This window comes from Solanum tuberosum, unplaced genomic scaffold, assembly GCF_000226075.1.
Source record: "Solanum tuberosum cultivar DM 1-3 516 R44 unplaced genomic scaffold, SolTub_3.0 scf00114, whole genome shotgun sequence".
Taxonomy (NCBI): domain Eukaryota; kingdom Viridiplantae; phylum Streptophyta; class Magnoliopsida; order Solanales; family Solanaceae; genus Solanum; species Solanum tuberosum.
This window is the reverse complement of record NW_006239038.1, coordinates 409753-430563: the sequence shown is the minus strand read 5'-3', so window position 1 is coordinate 430563 and position 20811 is coordinate 409753. Positions and strand designations below refer to the sequence as shown.

General features: G+C 33.0%; 4 protein-coding genes across 6 annotated transcripts; 2 read left to right on the top strand and 2 right to left on the bottom strand.

The window, feature by feature from the left end:
- Positions 1 to 2684: 2684 nt before the first annotated feature.
- LOC102578780 (late embryogenesis abundant protein Lea5) lies at positions 2685 to 3578 on the bottom strand. 2 transcript variants are annotated; one of them, XM_015309755.1, is made up of 2 exons: positions 3245 to 3578; positions 2685 to 3069 (listed from the first exon to the last, which is right to left on the bottom strand). In XM_015309755.1, the coding sequence occupies exons 1-2, from the start codon at positions 3331 to 3333 to the stop codon at positions 2850 to 2852; spliced, it is 309 nt and encodes a 102-aa protein (XP_015165241.1). In that variant the 5' UTR covers positions 3334 to 3578; the 3' UTR covers positions 2685 to 2849. The 2 variants fall into 2 exon arrangements, with proteins under 2 accessions (XP_015165241.1, XP_006349821.1); XM_006349759.2 differs by having other exon boundaries at positions 2685 to 3054; positions 3245 to 3470.
- Positions 3579 to 4029: 451 nt separating this feature from the next.
- LOC102578436 (eukaryotic translation initiation factor 2 subunit gamma-like) lies at positions 4030 to 10359 on the bottom strand. 2 transcript variants are annotated; one of them, XM_006349758.2, is made up of 9 exons: positions 10275 to 10359; positions 8433 to 8590; positions 8241 to 8302; positions 7371 to 7483; positions 7190 to 7292; positions 5485 to 5712; positions 5180 to 5398; positions 4708 to 4968; positions 4030 to 4615 (listed from the first exon to the last, which is right to left on the bottom strand). In XM_006349758.2, the coding sequence occupies exons 2-9, from the start codon at positions 8536 to 8538 to the stop codon at positions 4313 to 4315; spliced, it is 1395 nt and encodes a 464-aa protein (XP_006349820.1). In that variant the 5' UTR covers positions 8539 to 8590; positions 10275 to 10359; the 3' UTR covers positions 4030 to 4312. The 2 variants fall into 2 exon arrangements, with proteins under 2 accessions (XP_006349820.1, XP_015165240.1); XM_015309754.1 differs by having other exon boundaries at positions 8433 to 8584.
- Positions 10360 to 11386: 1027 nt separating this feature from the next.
- Positions 11387 to 15202, top strand: LOC102595776 (UDP-glucuronic acid decarboxylase 4-like). The gene is made up of 8 exons (XM_006349888.1): positions 11387 to 11543; positions 12150 to 12448; positions 12660 to 12807; positions 13448 to 13527; positions 13718 to 13801; positions 13920 to 13994; positions 14138 to 14230; positions 14981 to 15202. Exons 1-8 carry the CDS (start codon positions 11387 to 11389, stop codon positions 15200 to 15202), a joined length of 1158 nt encoding a protein of 385 aa, XP_006349950.1.
- A 1196-nt stretch (positions 15203 to 16398) lies between these two features.
- Positions 16399 to 18902, top strand: LOC102606432 (protein FAM32A). Its single transcript, XM_006349757.2, has 3 exons — positions 16399 to 16503; positions 17668 to 17821; positions 18362 to 18902. The coding sequence occupies exons 2-3, from the start codon at positions 17671 to 17673 to the stop codon at positions 18622 to 18624; spliced, it is 414 nt and encodes a 137-aa protein (XP_006349819.1). The 5' UTR covers positions 16399 to 16503; positions 17668 to 17670; the 3' UTR covers positions 18625 to 18902.
- Positions 18903 to 20811: the final 1909 nt, after the last annotated feature.

Here is a 20811-nt window from a genome sequence, read left to right as displayed (position 1 = left end):
CCTACTCAAAAGGAATAATGTGATTTTGTTCCAATTTTCCGTGTGTTTTGTGTTTTATATTTTATGTACATTAGCAAGATTATTAATAGTAATAATCACCAAATAATAGGGACTTTTAGGGATGAACATTAGAAATTTTGGTGACCAATAATATTAGTTTTAGCAGCGACTGCTAATAAAAACTTTTAGCCACAACATTTATAGGTTTTAGCGGCGATTATAGTCGCCACTAAAGAACCTTTTAGTGACAACTTTTAAAAGTTTTAGCGGCAGTTATAGTTGCCACTAAAACTGACTTTTTTCGCAACAACTTTATAAGTTTTAGCGGCAAGTTTATCACCACTAATAAAAACTTATAGCCACAAAATATATAGAGTTTAGCGGCGGGGGGGGTCGCCACCAAAGAACCTTTTAGTGACAACTTTTAAAAGTTTTAGCGGCGATTATAGTCGCCACTAAAGAACCTTTTAGTGACAACTTTTAAAAGTTTTAGCGGCGATTATAGTCGCCACTAAAGAACCTTTTAGTGACAACTTTTAAAAGTTTTAGCGGCGATTATAGTCGCCACTAAAGAACCTTTTAGTGACAACTTTTAAAAGTTTTAGCGGCGATTATAGTCGCCACTAAAGAACCTTTTAGTGACAACTTTTAAAAGTTTTAGCGGCGATTATAGTCGCCACTAAAGAACCTTTTAGTGACAACTTTTAAAAGTTTTAGCGGCGATTATAGTCGCCACTAAAGAACCTTTTAGTGACAACTTTTAAAAGTTTTAGCGGCGATTATAGTCGCCACTAAAGAACCTTTTAGTGACAACTTTTAAAAGTTTTAGCGGCGATTATAGTCGCCACTAAAGAACCTTTTAGTGACAACTTTTAAAAGTTTTAGCGGCGATTATAGTCGCCACTAAAGAACCTTTTAGTGACAACTTTTAAAAGTTTTAGCGGCGATTATAGTCGCCACTAAAGAACCTTTTAGTGACAACTTTTAAAAGTTTTAGCGGCGATTATAGTCGCCACTAAAGAACCTTTTAGTGACAACTTTTAAAAGTTTTAGCGGCGATTATAGTCGCCACTAAAGAACCTTTTAGTGACAACTTTTAAAAGTTTTAGCGGCAGTTATAGTTGCCACTAAAACTGACTTTTTTCGCAACAACTTTATAAGTTTTAGCGGCAAGTTTATCACCACTAATAAAAACTTATAGCCACAAAATATATAGAGTTTAGCGGCGGTTGTAGTCGCCACCAAAGAACCTTTTAGTGACAACTTGTAAAAGTTTTAGCGGCGGTTTTAGTCGCCAAGAAAAAGCATTTTAGCGACGACTTTTAAAACTTTTAGCGGCGGTAATAGTCGCCGCTAAAACTGACTTTTCGCAACAACTTATAAGTTTTAGCGCCGACTAAGACGCCACTAATAAATACTTTTAGCCACAAATTTTATAGGTTTTAGCGGCGGTCAAAGTCGCCACGAAAGAGATTTTTAGCGACAAGTTCTAAAAGTTTTAGCGGCGATTTTAGTCGCTACCAAAGAACCTTTTAGCGACAACTTTTATAAGTTTTAGCGGCGATTATAGTCGCCACTAAAACTGACTTTTCCCAACAACTTTATAAATTATATGAGACCATTAGTAATGAGTTGAGGGAGCATTACGTATAGTTCCACCATTTTCTTAATGCATATTTTTTCATCAAGGGGCCAATATTTAGAGTTTACGCGTCTTTCTTGATTTTTCGTGTATATTAGTCCATAGTTATAATGCTCATGGGCCAATGAAGGTTTTTTTGAAAAAACTTTATGACAACCTCAGAAATGAGTTGAGAGTGCATTACATATAGTCCCACCAATTTTAAAGGCATATTTTTGCATCTAAGGCCAATTTTTAGGAATTACGCAACTTTCTTGATTTTCGTATGTATTAACCCATGAATATTGACGTCTTTTGGCGCCCAGAAGGTTTTCTGAAAAATCTTTATAAGGATCTTTGTAATGAGTTGAGGGAGCATTACGCATAATCCCAGTATTTTTAAAGGCATATTTTTCATATAGGGGCCAACTTTTGTGAAATACTTAATTTTCTTGGTTTTTCATGTGCTAGCCCATGGATGTTGGCGCCCGGAAGGTTTTTCTGAAAGAACTTTATTAGGATCTCTGTAAAAAGTTGGAGGAACATTACGTATAATACCATCATTTTTAAGGCATATTTTTGCATATAGAGGCCAACTTTTAGAAACGATAAAACTTTCTTGATTTTTTGCGTGTATTAGCCATGGAAATTGGTGCCTTATAGCGCCCGAAAGTTTTTTCTGAAAAAACTTTATGATGAGGGATGTTGATGGTCAATCGAAACCACCTCTCTACCCCATAAAAATAAAGATAAGATTGTGTATATTTTAACCTTTTGAAACCCCTCCTTTATGATTATACTGAAATTTATTGTTATAGTATATTAGACTAGTCTCTCAAAAAATACAATCATATCTTTTGCCTAATAAGCAATATAGACACAATTTAAAATTATACCCAAACAGGTTGAGAGAATTTCATAGAATGCTACATAATTTCATGAGTGGACCTGAGGAAGTTGGTGTGTACGCAGATCTTACACCTATCTTGTGAAGTGAAAGGTGATGTTTCGAATAAGACTGTCAGCTCAAGAAGAGCACTTTAAAGCAAGTATGAAAAGGGAATACAGTAGTGAACAAGTCATTATGAAAACAATGGAGAAAAAAAAATAAGTAACAACAAATAAATGATAACACAACAAATTAGGAAACAACAATTAAGTTACTATAGTATATATAATTGAATTGATACATAGTAGTAATATTTTCCTTTTGGATTTTTTCTTTCACCTATGGTTTATTAGTGTTTTTGTTGTTATTTTTGTTGATAATCACTTCTTCAGTCTGAGTTGAAGGCTTGTAATATCCAGTGACAGGGTCTGGTACCCATGATGACTCTGAAGAAACAGAATTTGCCCTCTCATCTTTTACTAATTTTTGTTGATGATCCCTTTTTGTTGACCCTTCTTCTGCTTGTGTTGCACAATACCCTCTCCTACAATATTTTCTTCTTTGTCAACAACAAGTCAACAATAATAACAACATATTCAGTATAATCTAACAAGTAAGGTCTGAGAACAGACTTTACCCCTAACTTTGTAAGATAGAGAATTTTTTTTTACAAACACATGTTTTGTTTCAAATTCATAACAAAATAATGAATTGGTACAAAAAGATCAACTCACCTTGTTACAAGATTCAAGGGAAAGCTACCATCAACAAGACAATAAGAAGACTTGAATTTGGAGATGATTCTTGTCATATTGCCAGCCATTTTGAGAGTAAAAGAGAACTCCAAAGACTTGAAAATAATATTACGAAGTCTTTGGTGAATGAATTTACCAAGTCTAGAGACACAAACCAAAGTTGCATTATATTGTATTATTATATAAGAAATGGATAGTCAAAAAGTGGAACAATTTGGTAGGCCACTTGTATAATTGAAGCTACTTGGTCATTATGACTTTAGTACCTAGAAACTTCCCTTCAATAAGAAGAACCACCCACGTTGCATCATCCTATTATATAAAAAGAAGTTTCCAAGAGGAAGACGTTATATACACTAATAATGTAAAATATATTCGTATAATCAAATCAAATATAAAATAGTCACATATAGGTTTCTATGACAAGCACTAGTTAATTATTTAAAGAAAATGATAATTGACATGATATCACAAGTTAAATTCACAGAGAACAAAACAAAAAATATTATCCGTGTATATAACTTAAACTTTGTGTGAATAGTTGGTGGCCTCTAGGCACGAGAAAGGCTACCTCTTTTGGCCTTTCATGTAATCACGACCTACTTGTGTCAAAAGGATCATTATTTTTATTTTTTAAAACATTAACTTATGTACCCCACTTGTATAATCACAATTCTACATGATATTATCAGAGCAGATAAAAATTCTAAATGCAAATCTCACCATATGAATCGAGTCCCACATGAAATGTAAATAAAAGTATGTCGTTTATGATAGTTTAAACTTTTAGATAAAAACATGCCGCAACCTCAATGTTTATGATGAAACTCATAGGAATAATATCCACCCTTAACAACTAATGAATTACAAGGTACAACCACTAGAACAAAGAGGAAAATAAGAGAAAACAAAGAGAAGTCGTAAATAAGAAAAAGGAAACATTGCAAATTACAAAGTATTCGAAATTTCAGATAATCTTTTTTAGTTCCTAGCAATTGTATGCATTTCCACATCTAAATGTCAAAATCGTGTTTCTGTGTAGTTCACTCAGATTGGGCAAGGTGGAACATCAAGGGTGATACCAGCTTGGATTTGGCCCCAACCGATGAGACGCCAGTGCTTCTCGATTCTCCTGCTAAGAGCAATTTTCTCACCTTTGCTGGTACACACAGGTGATGTCAATTGCAGTTTTGCAAAGACATTCTTAACAGCGACAACACGAGCCCCAGTTGACATAGATCCTATGTTTAACATGAGAATCTCTCCCTTGGCCAACTTTGAGACTTTACCCTGCCTTTCCGTGTCCTTTGTCCTCACTCCCAGAAGACGGCGGAGCAAGAAGAAATTTACCTGCATTACAAAGTGATGTGATTTGGAAGAAGAAGAATAGTGATGTTCCTTTTGTTCTAAAAGAGTCTGAAACTGATGTCTAAGTGATTTACCTCCAGTTCGACAAACACTTCAGGAAGTGAGCCAACCTCCCCAAGAACCTGTCCGACCAATCGATCAGCACGAGTCAATGTTGGATCCATAGTTGTTCCAACTCCAATGAGGCCTCCGGGCACAGCAAATTGTAGCTCATTTTGCTCAGCAAACAATGACACTATTCTTGAATATATTGGGGTACACTTAATGTTGCCACTCTCATCCTTGACAGTAATACCGGGACGAACCTCAATGAGTTGATTTACCTTCAGGACGCCCTGCAGAAAAAACATTTACTTGCTCATTTGACTTGGTCCATCTTTCAATCAGATTTTCATTCTCTATGTAACGGTTAGCATAAGCATTAGGTATAACGAAAGGACATCTGTCGCACTAGAAATTTGTGCCCTTGGCCAATCAAGGAAACCGTGAAGGAAAAGAAGGTATGAGTTGTAGTATTTGTTTGCTTTATGGAATTTAAGGACATACCTTAAGTATACTGCCACCAGCGACACCACCTCTGATATCATCAACTTCAAAACCAGGTTTATTAACATCAAATGATCGGATGACTATCATATTTGGTGGTGAAATGAAATTCCTCTCAGGAATTGGAATTTTCTTCACAATATATTCAGCAACAACATCGATGTTGTACTTCAATTGTGCAGAGATTGGTACAACTGGAGCACCATCAGCAACAGTTCCCTGAACAAGGTATTGAAATAAGGTATAAAGATACAGCCTTAAGATCAAGCATAGACACAGTAAAGAGGTAAACCAATTACACTGACCTGAATAAATTTCTGAATTGCCTCATGCTGGTTAATGGCAACATTTTCCTGAACTAGATCAACCTTATTTTGGAGAATTATTATGTGTTGGAGGCGCATAATTTCTACAGCAGCTAAATGTTCAGAAGTCTGAGGTTGGGGACAGCTCTCATTAGCAGCAATTAGAAGTAATGCTCCATCCATAATTGCAGCTCCATTAAGCATAGTAGCCATGAGAATATCATGACCCTGCAGTAAATTTCACAATACAAAAGCATTCTATATCAGGAAATTAAATGTCTTGCTGATGGCGAAAAATCAGACAATGAACCTAGGTGCTTCGCAAAAGACTACATGTAGGGGAAGTGTTTACAGATTGACACATTGCAAAAGAATAGTGCAGAGACTCACAAAAGAATATAAGCGGATAACGTATATTCTATCTTCTTAAGTTTTAACAAAGGTAAAGGATCAAAAAGAATCCTACAGATCAGACCAACAGACAAAAGTTCCTATAAATGACAGGAAGGCGTGTCAGACCATCAGCGTGCCGAGATCATTTTGACTACTGTCAATATGTAACCATATGTGTTCGACTTTGTTATGATAACTTTAAAAGTATTCTTTCCCCTTGCAGTCTAAAAAGGGGTATATCAGGTATTTGTAGCATATACCGTAAGGGTCCCAAACCTGTTAAAAGGGAGCAGTAATGCAGCCAATGACAGTTCTAAGACAAAGATCTCTTTCCCCTTGTATACTCTAGAAAAGGGGCAAGCCGGGTTTTGGGGCCTCTGCTGTATCGTGTAAGGGTTATGCACCTTCCAAAAGTGAGCTGCAATGCAGTCGATGGAAGTTTACAAGACAAAAGAGCCTCACTTAGTATTGAAAAGTATCTACTAATACAAAAACCTACAGAAAAGAATCTCTCCATAGAATGAGGTTAAGAAAATCTCTCCATAGAATGATGTTAGAAAATCTCTCCATAGCATGAGGTTAAAAGAATCTCTCCACATAAAGTAACCTACTGCATGCTCACGGACTTAAATATCCAAAACCTGAGATCATAAAAACAACATCTACAGATTCTCATGGCGGTAACAGATGCAGCTATGAGATTTACCAACTTTTCTTTAGATAGAGACCAACATAGCTGAACTTGCTTCTTCCTAGAGAAGGCATGACAGTTAAGAAGACAGCAAAAACAGGAGGCAGAAACCTTTTCCTTTTTTTTATATAACCGAGAAAACATCGAGGACCAGTGGTGCACAGTTTACAACTCGGTGGATAATAGGCCAATCCCTCTACCCTTCTTCCATTAGATACTAGCGATGTGAGCCTAGCCCACACGTCGCGCAATGCACTCTTACCGATAAACTAGAACCCTAGGGGAAACTAGAAACCGAAAACTAAGGAAAACAAAAACTCCTAGTCTTTCATCAAATCCAAGACACAGCTAATTGGAACCACGAGTAGCATGAACATTAAATGTGTTAACAGAACATAAAGAACATTATCAAAAGAAAAAGAAGAGAAATGATCCATTTAAAGATTATCTTGATAACCATCATGTTGGTGTATTTCCTGAATTATGACAGCTTAAGATTTTCATTAGAGTATCCATATTTGCACAAGATCAAGCAACAAAGAACTATCATCTTCTGTCGCATCCCAATACTCAAGTAAAATGGCAGTAACATATACTGTAAATGGTAGGTGAGAAGCTTACGGGGCAATCAACGAAAGATACATGTCTCAGCAATTTCATCCTACAGGTTTCGAAACCGGGGACATCACACATGGGACCGTCTTCTTTTCCACTTCCATATGCCCTGAAAAGGATACACCGTTACAGCATAAAAGTGACACAAACGAGCAAAGAACAGTTCCATTCAAATTCAAGTACTTACTTGTAGCACATGGGTCTAGGGCAGCGGTCTTCTTCACATTTATATATCTTAGCATTAGCATATCCAAGCTTAATTGTGATGTTTCTTTCTAGCTCATTTTTAAAACGAACAGTCTGCATAAATAAGGCAAGACAGATAATTAGTTTCTTTCTAGAGGACAATAGAATCTTAGGTTACCCAAATCAGCATGTGCTTAGCTTTCAAAAAATTTGTAGCATGAATTTGTTATGACAAATGCAGTACGATCAAAGTAGGTAGACATAATCAGACAAACTATCTTGGTGGTCAATTTATCAAGGCAATCAATTCATAATAAGCTAAAAATACATGCAAATCATTAATGATCTCAACAGCTGATAACTTCCCCATAATAATGAGGTTACATCTCATGCCATAATATATGCCGCACAGAGTAACAATATTCAATCATAACTCAAAAAAGAGGAAAAACCTTGAAATACTTAGTTATTCTTATAACCAACCTCCAAATACTTTTAGGAAGAATGTGCAAACACGCAAATAGTAGTTATTCTGCACCATAGAGTAACTAAAAAAGAGGAAAAATCTTGAAATACTTAGTTATTCTTATATGTTATAAGTTATAACCAACCTCAAAATACTTTTAGCAAGAATGTGCAGAAAACAAATAGTAGTAAACTGGGCTTAGACATTTAATACATGCTCAAATGGTTTATCCATGAATTCAAAAGTAATATAAGGCCATGTATTTACAGTTACAATGATCAATATACTGGTTTTAATTTTTTGATAAGAAAAGATCAATGTATTATTTGTTTTATAACTAAAAGGAAACTGATAAAAACAAAGACATACTTAAGTGAAGGTTCAGATTCCAGAACAAATGCGTACCTGCACTCCAGATATAGCTTTTACAACTGTTGACTTTCCATGAGCCACATGCCCAATGGTACCTGGATAATGAACCTAAATTCAGTCTGATGCCAGTAACGTATAAAAGAGTTTCTCAAAGAATACAAAGAAACCAAAATGCAGTGCACATATAGAATAATAGAAATACATGTTCATTAGTGAGCAGTTTACCAATATTTATTGTAGCCTGACGAGAAATAACCTCTGGTGAAAGTGGATGCAACTTTGTTACATCCAACTTACTCAGGTCCTGCTCCATCAATCCTTTCCGAGACATTTTAGCTGTTCTTTGATACTTCTTCAGATGTCAGTAATTTTCAAGTCTGAAACTGGAAATAAATCAAGAAATCATGCTCAAAACAGTGACTTTAGACAGACAGTTGAGCTATGTCTCAAGGCATAGAGATTTACAGACAATAGTTTAATCACTAAAGTTTTAACTTATTTTTATCAGATAACCAATTTCATTAATTACAAGGCCATAATCAGCCTTATACAAGAAGTATACCAAAAAGTAAAGAACCTACAAAAAGATATGGTTCTCTACAAAAGATATTGAATCCTCTATGCAGCACGGAACTACATGGGTATACCAAAAATAAATAAGGGATCGGAGATTACTCCTCAACTGCCCAAAACTCAATTCTACCCCTTAGAAACCCCTCCTGTTTCTCACTAAAAGTTTAGATTAGACTGAACTATTAGACACCTCGTTATTGTTTTGTCCTTTTCTCTTGGGATCTTATTTTTGCTCGAAAGAATTGCTTCTTTATTTATTATCAAAAGGTGGAACAGAAATAGAGGCAAGTACAATTTGCAAAGTCTAACTAAAACATTTCAAAGTAAGACGGAACAGAAAGTATTTGACATTACAATAGTGTGCACTTATACCTTTCAAAATACAATGTAACAATAATATCCTCCTCATCCTCTACAGAAAAGTAACTAAAACATTTCAAAAGAAGCATTAAAGGATAAAAGTAGAAGAAGAAGCAGCAGAAGGAGGAACACATCCTCCCCTCCTCTTAAGTATGGATGATGATGCATCTTTTTGTGCGACCTCCTCCTCCTCCCTAATAACTCGCCCATTGTTTGTTCGTGCAAGGATAAGTATGAGATACAGAGAACCGTAATTTGCCTTATGAGATAAATTATTTAGTAAGAACATTAGAGAGCCCATAATTTGCTTATAAGGTAAATTATTTAGGATGAAAATGAAATGGACCTGATAAAATGGGACGGATACAGAGATTCATATACCCGATAACAAATATACATTACATCAGCCAATAAAATACTCCATATGTCTCAATTAATGTGGCATAGTTGAAATTTCGAGGTCAAGCCAACTGTTTCTTTGACCGCATTTCTTTATATGCCTTAAAAATATTTTTAATTTGTTAATTATTGTTAATTTTAGTACTTTATGCATAGTTTTCAGATATACAAAATTTTATTTCAAAAAACTTAAAGCTTCTATGTCCAAATTGACGATCAAAGTTTAAAAGTGTTTGAATCTCGAAATTCCAACTGTGACACTAAAATTGAGACAGATGAAGTGCTATGAATAAAACACAATAGGATTTAAGGCATAGTTGATTAATAAGTCATCCACAAGAGCTTCCTTCCTTACACAACGCAATCTCATAGATGCTGCAACTACTTCCCAAATTGCAAGCCAAAAACAAAGCACTCACAAATAATATTTATATTACATTATTTGTTTTTTGGAGGCATCAGCTTTTACATCAGTCCTAAAACCCTAATTCCTAAAACTCAAATCACCAGATATATTAGCTCCGACAGAGTCAAACTTATCACGATTCATAACATCTATAAGAACAAACTAAATGTAGATTAAAAATATATATTCAGATAGAATTTAACAAATGCACAACTAAAAAAACCATTACAAAATTGAAGGTTTTTTACTATGAGCAAAATATGACAAAGAGATACATATGTAAATCATTATGGAGGCGGTCTACGGTGGCGAAGGGGAAGAGGACTCACCGGAGAAGAGTGAAACGGCGGCGTCGCAGCTGCACTCGAGAGAGAAAGTAAAACGAAGAATGAGAGAGATTTTGGCTTAGTGGGGTAGAAGATGATATATTTACGTTCGAAACCCATACTTATATTTAACTATATATCAAGACCCCTCCTTTTTTTGTTTTTGTTGTTTTAGCACTAGGGGTGTCAAAAAAGAAAAAATTGAAAAATCGAATCGAAAATTAAACAAAAATCGATAAAAGAATCGACAAGTATTTTTGAGTTGGTTTAATCGACAAGTATTTTTGAGTTGGTTTGATATATATATATATATATATAAAAGATCTTATATTAATTTTTATGAATTCAGAAGAACGAACTAGTATATATTATTACGATGTGTCCTCTCATCTCAAGTACGTTTCAATCACAAGTTCCCAACACTATTTATCGACTAAACAAATTATCACCGATCATATTTCTCTATTCAAACACCATTTGAAAAAACAAAAGTAAAAAAAAAAAAGATAAGTAAAAAATGCTAGTAGTACTTTTATAGATTCGTGTAGCATTAAACTCATTAAAAGAAGAAGCATTTCCTAATTGATTTTTTCCAGTTTGATAACTTGAATTCGAGACCTCAAATAAAATATTAATAAATCTTATTGATCTCACCACACCGTCCTAATCCATATATCATTACTTTACTAATATAAGCTAGAAATTTTTCAAATATTTTATTTTCTAGCTATAGAAAAGAAGGTATAAACGATATATTTCAAGAATATTAGAAATTTGGAGGCAAAATAATTACACTTGGAATAGCTTAAATTGCTAAAAAGCAAAGTGAAGAAAGCCACTAGTCTTCAAAATTCATGCAAATCCCTCCACTTTTTTTCTTCTTATGGACCCCAAATTCTTAATTAGATCTCAACCAAAAAAAATAAAAATATAGAACAAGAAAAAAATTGACATTAATTTTTTTAATTTTCATCATGAGATCTGATGATAATCATGAGGTGATTCATAAAAATTACATTAAAAAACACAGCATGATGAAGAGATTTTCATTTAGAAATTCAACTCTATATGTGCTTGAAAAACAAAGATTTATGTGTCTTTTGATTGGAATTGCTATGTCAATTGCCATTTGCTCTGTAGTTTCTATTTCTTCTACAATATTAAAATCCGATTTCGAAACGATTAATATTCAAGATACATTTATATCGAGTAATCCGATCCCTCGAAGAATTGCGTATGAGTTGGTTGATGAAACCGACCACGCTAATGCAGGTATCTTTACAATTGTGTCATGTTGACGTAGATTCACCTTCTTTAATGTCATCAAGTACCTTCTCTACAATTAGCAATTGGCATTGCATCTATCCTAATAATTTTTTAGCATTTTCTATCCCATTTGAAAAATTATGAGTTCATTTGAACATGTATTCTGACTCTACTAGTAGGTACAAATATATGAGATTCAAGAGAATCTCTAGTTTAAAAAAAGACAAGTTCTCAAGTATTGGACTAAAACCAACTCAAATAATATGAAACACATATAAAAATGTAAATTACCGATCTTAACTTTATTATTTCAGAATTAAAACGTAGTTAATTGACGAATATACATGACGCAATACGGTATTTGTTGTAAATCAATATTTTCGATAAATTAAAATTTCATATTTTGGAACATCTTGATTGAATTACCTCAAAAAATTGTATGTACATTCTAACAAGACTTGAATATAACAATGTGTTTTGATACATACAATCATCTTCTATAACGGCCAAAATTTTCATTGTAACCAAATTTTTATGCTACGTTAACAATAAAAACATATTCTAACAAAAGACATTACAAAAAGGACTGACCGATTTTTGTTGTTGTTGTAGGTGGAAAGGTTCCATTGGGATTGAAGGGAAAGAGTAAGAGAATATTAGTAACAGGAGGAGCAGGATTTGTTGGGAGCCATTTGGTGGATAGATTAATAGCAAGAGGAGATAGTGTTATTGTTATTGATAATTTTTTTACAGGTAAAAAAGAGAATTTGTTGCACCATTTCAAGAATCCAAGATTTGAACTTATTCGACACGACGTCGTTGAGCCGATTTTGTTAGAAGTTGATCAAATTTATCATCTAGCTTGCCCTGCTTCTCCTGTTCATTACAAGTTTAATCCAGTCAAGACTATCATATCCTTAATTTCATATTCTTTAAATTAAGTACATAATACCATTGCACCACTATTCTTTTGACAATAGGTGTGAACTACATAAATATGTTTTTTTTTATCATAATGTATAGTTCAAATCGAAAATAGTAACGATACGTATCGCGTTTTTCATATGCTCATATTTGTTTTCTTGATATTTTTTCCTTGACTTTAAAATGGAAAGATATCACAAAACAAATGTGATGGGAACAATGAATATGTTGGGATTAGCAAAAAGAGTTGGAGCTAGATTTCTTATTACTAGCACAAGTGAAGTTTATGGTGATCCATTGCAACATCCTCAAGCTGAGACTTATTGGGGCAATGTTAATCCCATTGGTAAGTCAAATCATTTTACTCTTTAACTTTGATCGCGAGTGTAGATCGTCTGTCTAAATAATTTTATGTTATCGATATCATATTATATAATATGTGATAATAAATTCCTTGTTATTTGTATTATAAATGAATCCTTAGATGATCTATCTAAGATTTGGGAATTCTCACTAGTGGTGACCCTTTCACTCTTCGACAGAGTGATACAATTATGAAAATTTATATATTTATCTAATAAGTAATGGCGGAACCACATATGACAAAAGGGGTTTACTGAAAATTTATACTATGTAAAATAGCTTTGATCCAAATTATGTATTTATCTTCAGAATTTCGTTGAACATATCCAAAATAATAATTTAGAGCTTAATAACTTAAAAGATTACTAGAATCTTGAACCCATAAGTTACAAATCATTATTCCGCCTCCGACTATGTATATATATGTGAATTTTATTTGTGTGCATGTCAATTATTAGTTGAATCCCCCTATACATAAGAGAACATTGTTCCTTAATCCCCTTGATGAAATTTCTCCCTCGATCCATCACTACTAATACGTGACATGATTATGTACATATAGTTTTTATATCATCAGTGCATCGGACTTAAACTCGACTTTTTTTTGGGGAACTTGTGAACAGGTGTCCGCAGTTGTTATGATGAAGGAAAACGTACAGCTGAAACTTTGACCATGGATTACCATAGAGGACTCAACATTGAGGTACATTTTCTGCTTGAAATCTAATTTTAAACCATAGTAAAAAAAAAAAACTAAAATTGAAAAATAAAAAAATATTGATCTCTTGAAGAATTATTTGAACACATTGAGTTGACTTATTTCACGTTAGAATTTCGTTATTGACAAAGGTAAATACGAGACGATTTGCTAACGAAAACTTGTTTTTTGACAGGTTAGAATTGCTAGGATTTTCAACACATATGGACCACGTATGTGCATAGATGATGGTCGTGTTGTTAGCAATTTTGTTGCACAGGTTTGTGTTAAATCAATCAAATTAATCATAATTGATTTAATATTAATGTATTCTTTGCATTTAATTGATAAAATATTTACTATACTTTAATTTCATTGAATATTAAAAAAAATTGTAGGCTTTAAGAAAGGAGCCAATGACAGTTTATGGAGATGGAAAACAAACCAGGAGCTTTCAATTTGTCTCTGATTTGGTAAATTTTTTATTTTTACTTCACTTATTCAAAAATGGAATATTTATTTATTTATAGAAGGTCTATCAAAAACAATTGTTATCGTAAATAAATAAATAAATAAAACCTTTATTTTGTGTGTGATTGTTGAAATTAATTAATAGGTTGAAGGTTTGATGAGGTTGATGGAAGGAAATCATGTAGGTCCTTTCAATCTTGGGAATCCTGGTGAATTCACCATGCTTGAACTAGCTAAGGTATGTGTGTCTTTTTTTCATTCGATATACGATAATACGTAATGTAACTCGATCAATTTAAATTTATGTCGAAAAGTCCTACTTAGGAGTTAAAACTTTTCCTACTAAAAGTGACTCTATACATAAGGTATCGAGGATAAAAGAGTAAACATAAAGAGGGTACTAAGGGGGTTACTGAATCCTTCTAAGCAAATGAAAGAGTGTGGAATTGGCCACCAAAGGGTGTGTGGTTAAGCAGTAAATGTTCCTCAATTATTAATACGAGGAAAGTGTGAATTTTGAAAATAAAAATTATCTTTGATAAAGAGCACTAGGTTTTTCATAATGAGCTTTATACACCGCAAATTCAAACTAGACAAACCAATTATAGGTCGTAGTGGAGCAATGTATGATGAAATTAAATGAGGGTCAATTAAATCGCAATACAACATATATAGGTAAAATATGTATATATATAACTTGTTGAATACACTTTATATAAAGGAAACTTTTTACTATAGTGTTACACTTTTTATTCTCGACCTTATTAGAATTGTTTCAAACTCCAAACACCGACTGAATGTAAAACAAAAAGTTCGAGGAATAGGCATGAAAAAAATAACATTTCTCATATAGGACTTAACATTCTTTTTTAACATGACAGTCTGTTTAGACTAATTCTAGTTTCTATCATTTCTTAAAACTTGAGACGTGTGATTAATGCTGAATGAATCGTATTCATCTCATTATACTCCTCGATGATTTTTGTAGGTGGTGCAAGAAACAATAGATCCAAATGCAAAAATAGAATTTAGGCCCAACACAGAAGATGATCCACACAAGAGAAAGCCAGATATTACAAAAGCAAAACAGCTTCTAGGATGGGAGCCAGCAGTTTCTCTCCGGCAAGGACTTCCGATGATGGTTGATGACTTCCGGCAACGGATTTTCGGCGACGACAAGCAAGATTCCGCCAACTTATTAACCATATAATAATTATATATAGAATTTATTTGTTTTTTCTCCATGAAAATGGTTAAATGGAGAAAATGAAAATGAATAATAAGAAGAGTAGGAGGTTGTTTAATTAGAGTTTTAATTACTTATATTGAACTTCTTCCAAAAGAAATTAAATAGAATGCAAAGGTGCATTAAATTTTTTTTTTGGATATAATGAAAAGTTCGAAAAGATTGTGGTTGAATTCTAATTTCGTACTTGATTAATTTCACGTATAATCAACAAATTTTACATATTATTGTAATGGCATAGTAAGAAGATATATGTTCTCTCATTAAAGCAATTGAACTTTACAATATGTTACAATAGTAAACTCGTAAAGCTATTTCTTGTCATATTCAAATAACTGAACTATTATGAATCACTTAAATTATCTGAAAAGTCAATTTTTTGTGTCAAAAAATAAATAAATCTCATAAGAATTTTAACTATTCATAGACAAAAGACAATTAAGAATTGTTTAAATTTCCATTTAGGCTCACAAAGTTTTACTTTTAACATAGTTAACACTCAAAGATGGTGATCCAAGTCTTTTCTTGATTGGTGGTTTTTCCAACCTAGCGTCTGATACTTATATTGAAGTCCCGATTAATCTAAATTGCAAGAAAATCTTAATGAATATGTAAAACATCTAAAATGCAACATAAATTAAATGTTTTATGAAAAATTTAAAAAATACTTTAGATGTATTTTTAACCCTCCACTCTAGATATAAAGAATCAATGCTATGATAACAAGTAAAACGTTCTCATGAATAAATAGTCAAGACAAACGTTAATCATCATAAAAGAATCATAAACATTAAATATATTTAAGTTATATAACAATAACAACATATCCAATAATCTAAGTCATAGAACAATATTATAGTGATTGCTATCTTTATAAGACATTCAAACTTAAGATAATATTTTCTAAAATTTAAATATTTGATAATCTAATTAATAAAATATCTCAAAAAATTGAAGACAATTTTACCAAGCCAACATTAAAACATGGTTAATTCAAATTGAAGTGAATTAGAGAAATTAAGAAATAAAAAGTAAGTGTAAATTTAATTGAATACAATTTTTAATTATAACTACATCAATAATAAAATTTCAAAAATATGTGCCTAATAATTAATACGAGATTAGCAACAAACTATTATTTATTTATTTAGTTGTATTATCCTACAACTAAAAAGGAACAGAGAGAGTAGTAACAATAAATACATATTCTTTTTATATTCTACTTATCGTATTTTTTTTTCATCAGATCTGGTGGTCTCTTTTAGGTATGTATCTCCTTCATCGTTGTTCGTTTAATCTTGCCTCTTATTGGAATTTGTTTCTTTTTTGTGCATCTTTGTAACTGAATTTGGGGGTTTTTGGTAGTGGCTTTAGGGTTGAGCCGCCCATGGGTGAAATATCTGGTGAAGTGTGATTACTGATATAGGAATTTAAGGTTTTTTGATCCGTATGTGATGGATATTATCTGAATTTTAAGCTCTTGAAATCCATAGTTATAGTTTATCTGTTTGTGAGTAATTTTGTTTTTGGCTTCTAAATTAGCAAGTAATTGCAGCAAGGATTCGTTGTAAGAAAAGCTCTAATGAATTACTATGGATTAATCATATTCTGTTTTACTTGTAGCATTTTTGGTTAATATTTATCATGAACTTAATGTATTTATCCCATTTTATTTGTGTTTCTTTCATTCTCATACTATATGATATATCTATTGAGGCAAAAGTTTTCGATTCTATGAAGTTTGAGGTTTTCTGAATCAAACACTTACCAATTATCCTTGCACCAAATCCAATGGATGATCTATCAAAAAAACAAAAAAAGGAGCTTCTTCGGGGTGGCCCAGTGGTTTGGGTTGAAGGTCTCAAGTTCGAATGCAGAGTTTGCCTTCTGAGTCAAGCTCGTCGCACTAGGCTTACCTGGTGCGGGTTACCTCTCTTGTGTGGTTTGTGAGCTATTGCATAGGAGCAGTAGATGTTATTGTAACTGCAAATATTTTCTATGTCTTATGTAGAAAATTTTTAGTTAAGACTTGGGGAATATGTATACTGGCATCTATGTAACCCCACCTAGGGATTTGGACTAGTGGTAAGAGCACAACATGTAATGTGTGGGTTTGGTGTATGTCAGGGGTTCAAACCTTGCCACTGAAAAAACCATGGTATTTTACGTGGAGAAGGATAGAGGGGTAGGCACATTACTCACGGAGTTTCGAATCATGTGTTACTGAGCCTCGGGAACTATTCAGTCATAAATAAAACGATGGGCGCTTAGTGTGTATTGTTTGTGACTTACTGCTGTATCACGAACAGATTCTCAGTTTGAAAATATGACATATTGCCTGCGCATTAAGCTTATCAATTCCCAGTAGTGTGCTTTCTCATAGTTATTGTTATTCTGGCCAAAGCTTAATGTTTTTGACTTCCTGACAGAAAATGTCTGCATATGATAATGTGGTTGGTGGGAAGTTGAAACTAAAGGGAAAGGCATTGGATGTAAAAGCCGCTGGAATTAAGAAAAAGAAAAAGAAGGAAAAGAGGGATTATGATCAAATCTCCCAGGTTACAGAAAACGAGCTTTCAACTGGTGAGTAGTGATATCTTGAATTGCATAAAATTTATGCTTTTATTATTACTGTTCCTATTTATTGATTCCTTCCAAGTTCCACCCTCCCTCTGCATTCAAGTTGTAGTACAATGAAAACGATAGATGAATCGATGATAGCTAGTCCATAATGGATTGAACAGTTTATTGTTGCGATTCAAACTGATGGTCTTAAAATCCCAATTTTCATTCATCTAATGGAACTATGCTCATGCATGTTAGTTTTTAGCGATATGATCAGTAGGGCTAAAAGTTATGATTTAACAACTGTTCACCAGATTGAGCTTTCTTCGGGCATTGAGTAACTGCAGCTTTTGACACATTTTATCAGCTTGAATTTCATTTAATGGCTATATGTCGTTCTCATAGTTTCCAAACAGTATTGGATGAGTAACCGAGGCGTATTCCACTTCCATCCTAAGATAAAAGAGCAAAAACATTTCAATCTTATGTGCTTATGAGAGATGATATATGGTTTTTCTTGTTTACCCGCTTCACTAAAATGTTTTTGGTTGGATGTAGATGGTGGTAGTGGATCCATAGATAATTCCACCAAGGAAGAGACCACAGATGCAACTAAATCTGTTGGTGAAGAAAATGCCGGTCGCTGGGATGATAATCTAACCCCTGCAGAGAGGCGCTACATAGAACAAAGAGAGAGGATCGACATGCATAAGATGGCCAAGACTGCTAATAAATCACATCGCGATCGAATTGAAGATTTCAATCAGTACTTGGCGAACATGAGTGAGCACTATGACATTCCCAAAGTTGGCCCTGGCTAATTAAGAACAAATCAGAAATTTTCTGCTGCATCTCTGTATCTCGTTTACGGAAGCATCTTTAGTAGCTACTATTTCGAATTTCGTATTTCGTATTCTGTAATTTAGAAGTTTCCTTGGTTCGATGGTCTCTGCATGATCATCTTCTTTCTGAGGCTGAACCTCACTATGATGTTGTTCTAATGGATGTAAATTTTCAGATTGTATGTACTTAAATTGAAAGTTTTTTACCAATTTCTATCAAGTGAAAACACTTCAGAAGGTGGAGAATTTTCCTCAAATGCATGATTTTGTTTACTTTATCCTTCCTAGACCCCACTCGTGGGTTATGCTGTGTATGTCGTTTACCTCTCTTTGTTTCTGTTAATTATGTCTTCAGTGTTTCTATCCTACTTGTGAAGATTATGAAAAAATATTCATGGAGTGTGGTAGATTTTTATTTTTTGTGAGAGTTATATCATTTGCGTTTGATAGTGTAATTTTTTTACATACTATCAAGTTAAGGTTGATTACCTGAAAAATAGAGTAATGACCTTCTATTACCAATTAAATTGTAGTAATAGTGAAAAGATTATGTATCTTGTTAGCATATATAACTTGATCTATACATCAATGAATTCGAGTCATGGAATGAGCGACTAATAGACTGTCTACCTTTTAAGTGTAACCTTTTCGATTCATAATGTGAAACATGTTGTGCCCTAATAGTCGCTCCTATTACTTAGCAATTAAATAAATCAAGGCATATTACATGGGTGGTGGGATCTCATTGTCCCACATTCAATTAGAGTAGAAATTTCCCATATTTGTAATAGATGAGTCATTCTTGAATGTGACATGTCTTCTCTAAGAAAGAAAAATAGAGTTTTTCTTAAGAGAAAAGAAAAGGGGTTTAGTAAGGGAAACAATTCCTATATATAGTCAAGGGTTGGAAAGTTCTTTTGTATGCATATAATTCAAACAAACGCGTAAGTGGTTCATTTTCTTTTATTTTTGCTCGATGTCTGGTATTTGTATTGACTAATTCAGATTAGCAATCGAATAAGACCCATTAAAGGAGAAATCATTTCCTATCAAGATCGTTTCCTTATCTAAAACTCAAACTCGAGACCTCTGCTTAGGAGGGGAGAAATCATATTCATCCCAACATAGCTATCTGTGGATGGTTCATCTTGTTAATGTCTCAAAAATAAGTATAATTTCATAATCTTATGCTTTTTATAGTTTATAATGTGTGACACTTTTCAAACGTATAAATTTAATACTATTTAATCTTTCAATTTCAACTATACAACGTCATGTGATATTGAGGTTTCAACAACCTAGAGGTTGCAACTCCATTTTTAAAATTTGAACTTTTATACTACTTGGACAAAATTTGTATAGTTACATAATTTTAGAAAATTTGTACTACTATATTGTATAGATGTCAAATCAAAATGTCATATCACCAACTTCTTAGAAATTATTAGAGGAGAAAAGAGAAAAATGACACCCACCCACCCCCCACCACAAATGCACACACACACAAACATCTCTCTCAAAATGCACTAGTTGATATTATAATACCAAATTAAAAGGTCCCATATAGTGTACTCATATTCCTCTTACAAAAAGGCAATGAGAAGAAGGCAAGAAAGCTCATCTCCAACTTCCTAGAAATCACAAAATGAGAAACAAATAATGAAAAAGTTTTACACTATTATAACACTAGGAAATTAAGCAAGTTATATGGAGGTTTAAACGATTTCAGTAATTTTGATTCAAAAATATTTATTTGTATTTAAAAATTCAGTATATATATATATAAATTACTAATTTAGAATCCAATATATCTTTTAATAATAAGAATCTCGAACTCATAAAGGTCATAATCATGACTACCTTATTTTATTAGAGAAAGGAGAAAAAAAATTCCGTTTGCTGATTATAATTGAAGTTGACAACTTTACTCACTCTTTGAAATTTCATAACATATGAAAATCGTGAAGTGCATAGGAGCGAGAAAGATCTTGTAGATCTATGAACAGGACATTCTAAGATTCAACTACCATGAAATATCCATACAAACTATCACAACTGGTTTAGAACAGAGATGTAGTAACAATTATTATAATCAAAGATAAATATAACATATTCAACTGAATGCAATACTATACGCGAAAAATAACTAAAATTTGAACTTATAAT

Coding starts and splice junctions, on each gene's coding strand:
- LOC102595776 (XM_006349888.1), top strand. CDS start 11,387: ATGTCAATTGCCATTTGCTCTGTAGTTTCTATTTCTTCTACAATATTA. Junction 12,449..12,659: donor TTAATCCAGTCAAGACTATC/ATATCCTTAATT, acceptor GAAAGATATCAC/AAAACAAATGTGATGGGAAC. Junction 13,528..13,717: donor ATAGAGGACTCAACATTGAG/GTACATTTTCTG, acceptor GTTTTTTGACAG/GTTAGAATTGCTAGGATTTT.
- LOC102578780 (XM_015309755.1), bottom strand. CDS start 3,333: ATGGCTGGCAATATGACAAGAATCATCTCCAAATTCAAGTCTTCTTAT. Junction 3,070..3,244: donor CCCTTGAATCTTGTAACAAG/GTGAGTTGATCT, acceptor TTGTTGACAAAG/AAGAAAATATTGTAGGAGAG.
- LOC102578436 (XM_006349758.2), bottom strand. CDS start 8,538: ATGTCTCGGAAAGGATTGATGGAGCAGGACCTGAGTAAGTTGGATGTA. Junction 8,303..8,432: donor TCAGGCTACAATAAATATTG/GTAAACTGCTCA, acceptor TTCATTATCCAG/GTACCATTGGGCATGTGGCT. Junction 7,484..8,240: donor AAGCTATATCTGGAGTGCAG/GTACGCATTTGT, acceptor TTATTTATGCAG/ACTGTTCGTTTTAAAAATGA.
- LOC102606432 (XM_006349757.2), top strand. CDS start 17,671: ATGTCTGCATATGATAATGTGGTTGGTGGGAAGTTGAAACTAAAGGGA. Junction 17,822..18,361: donor AGAAAACGAGCTTTCAACTG/GTGAGTAGTGAT, acceptor GGTTGGATGTAG/ATGGTGGTAGTGGATCCATA.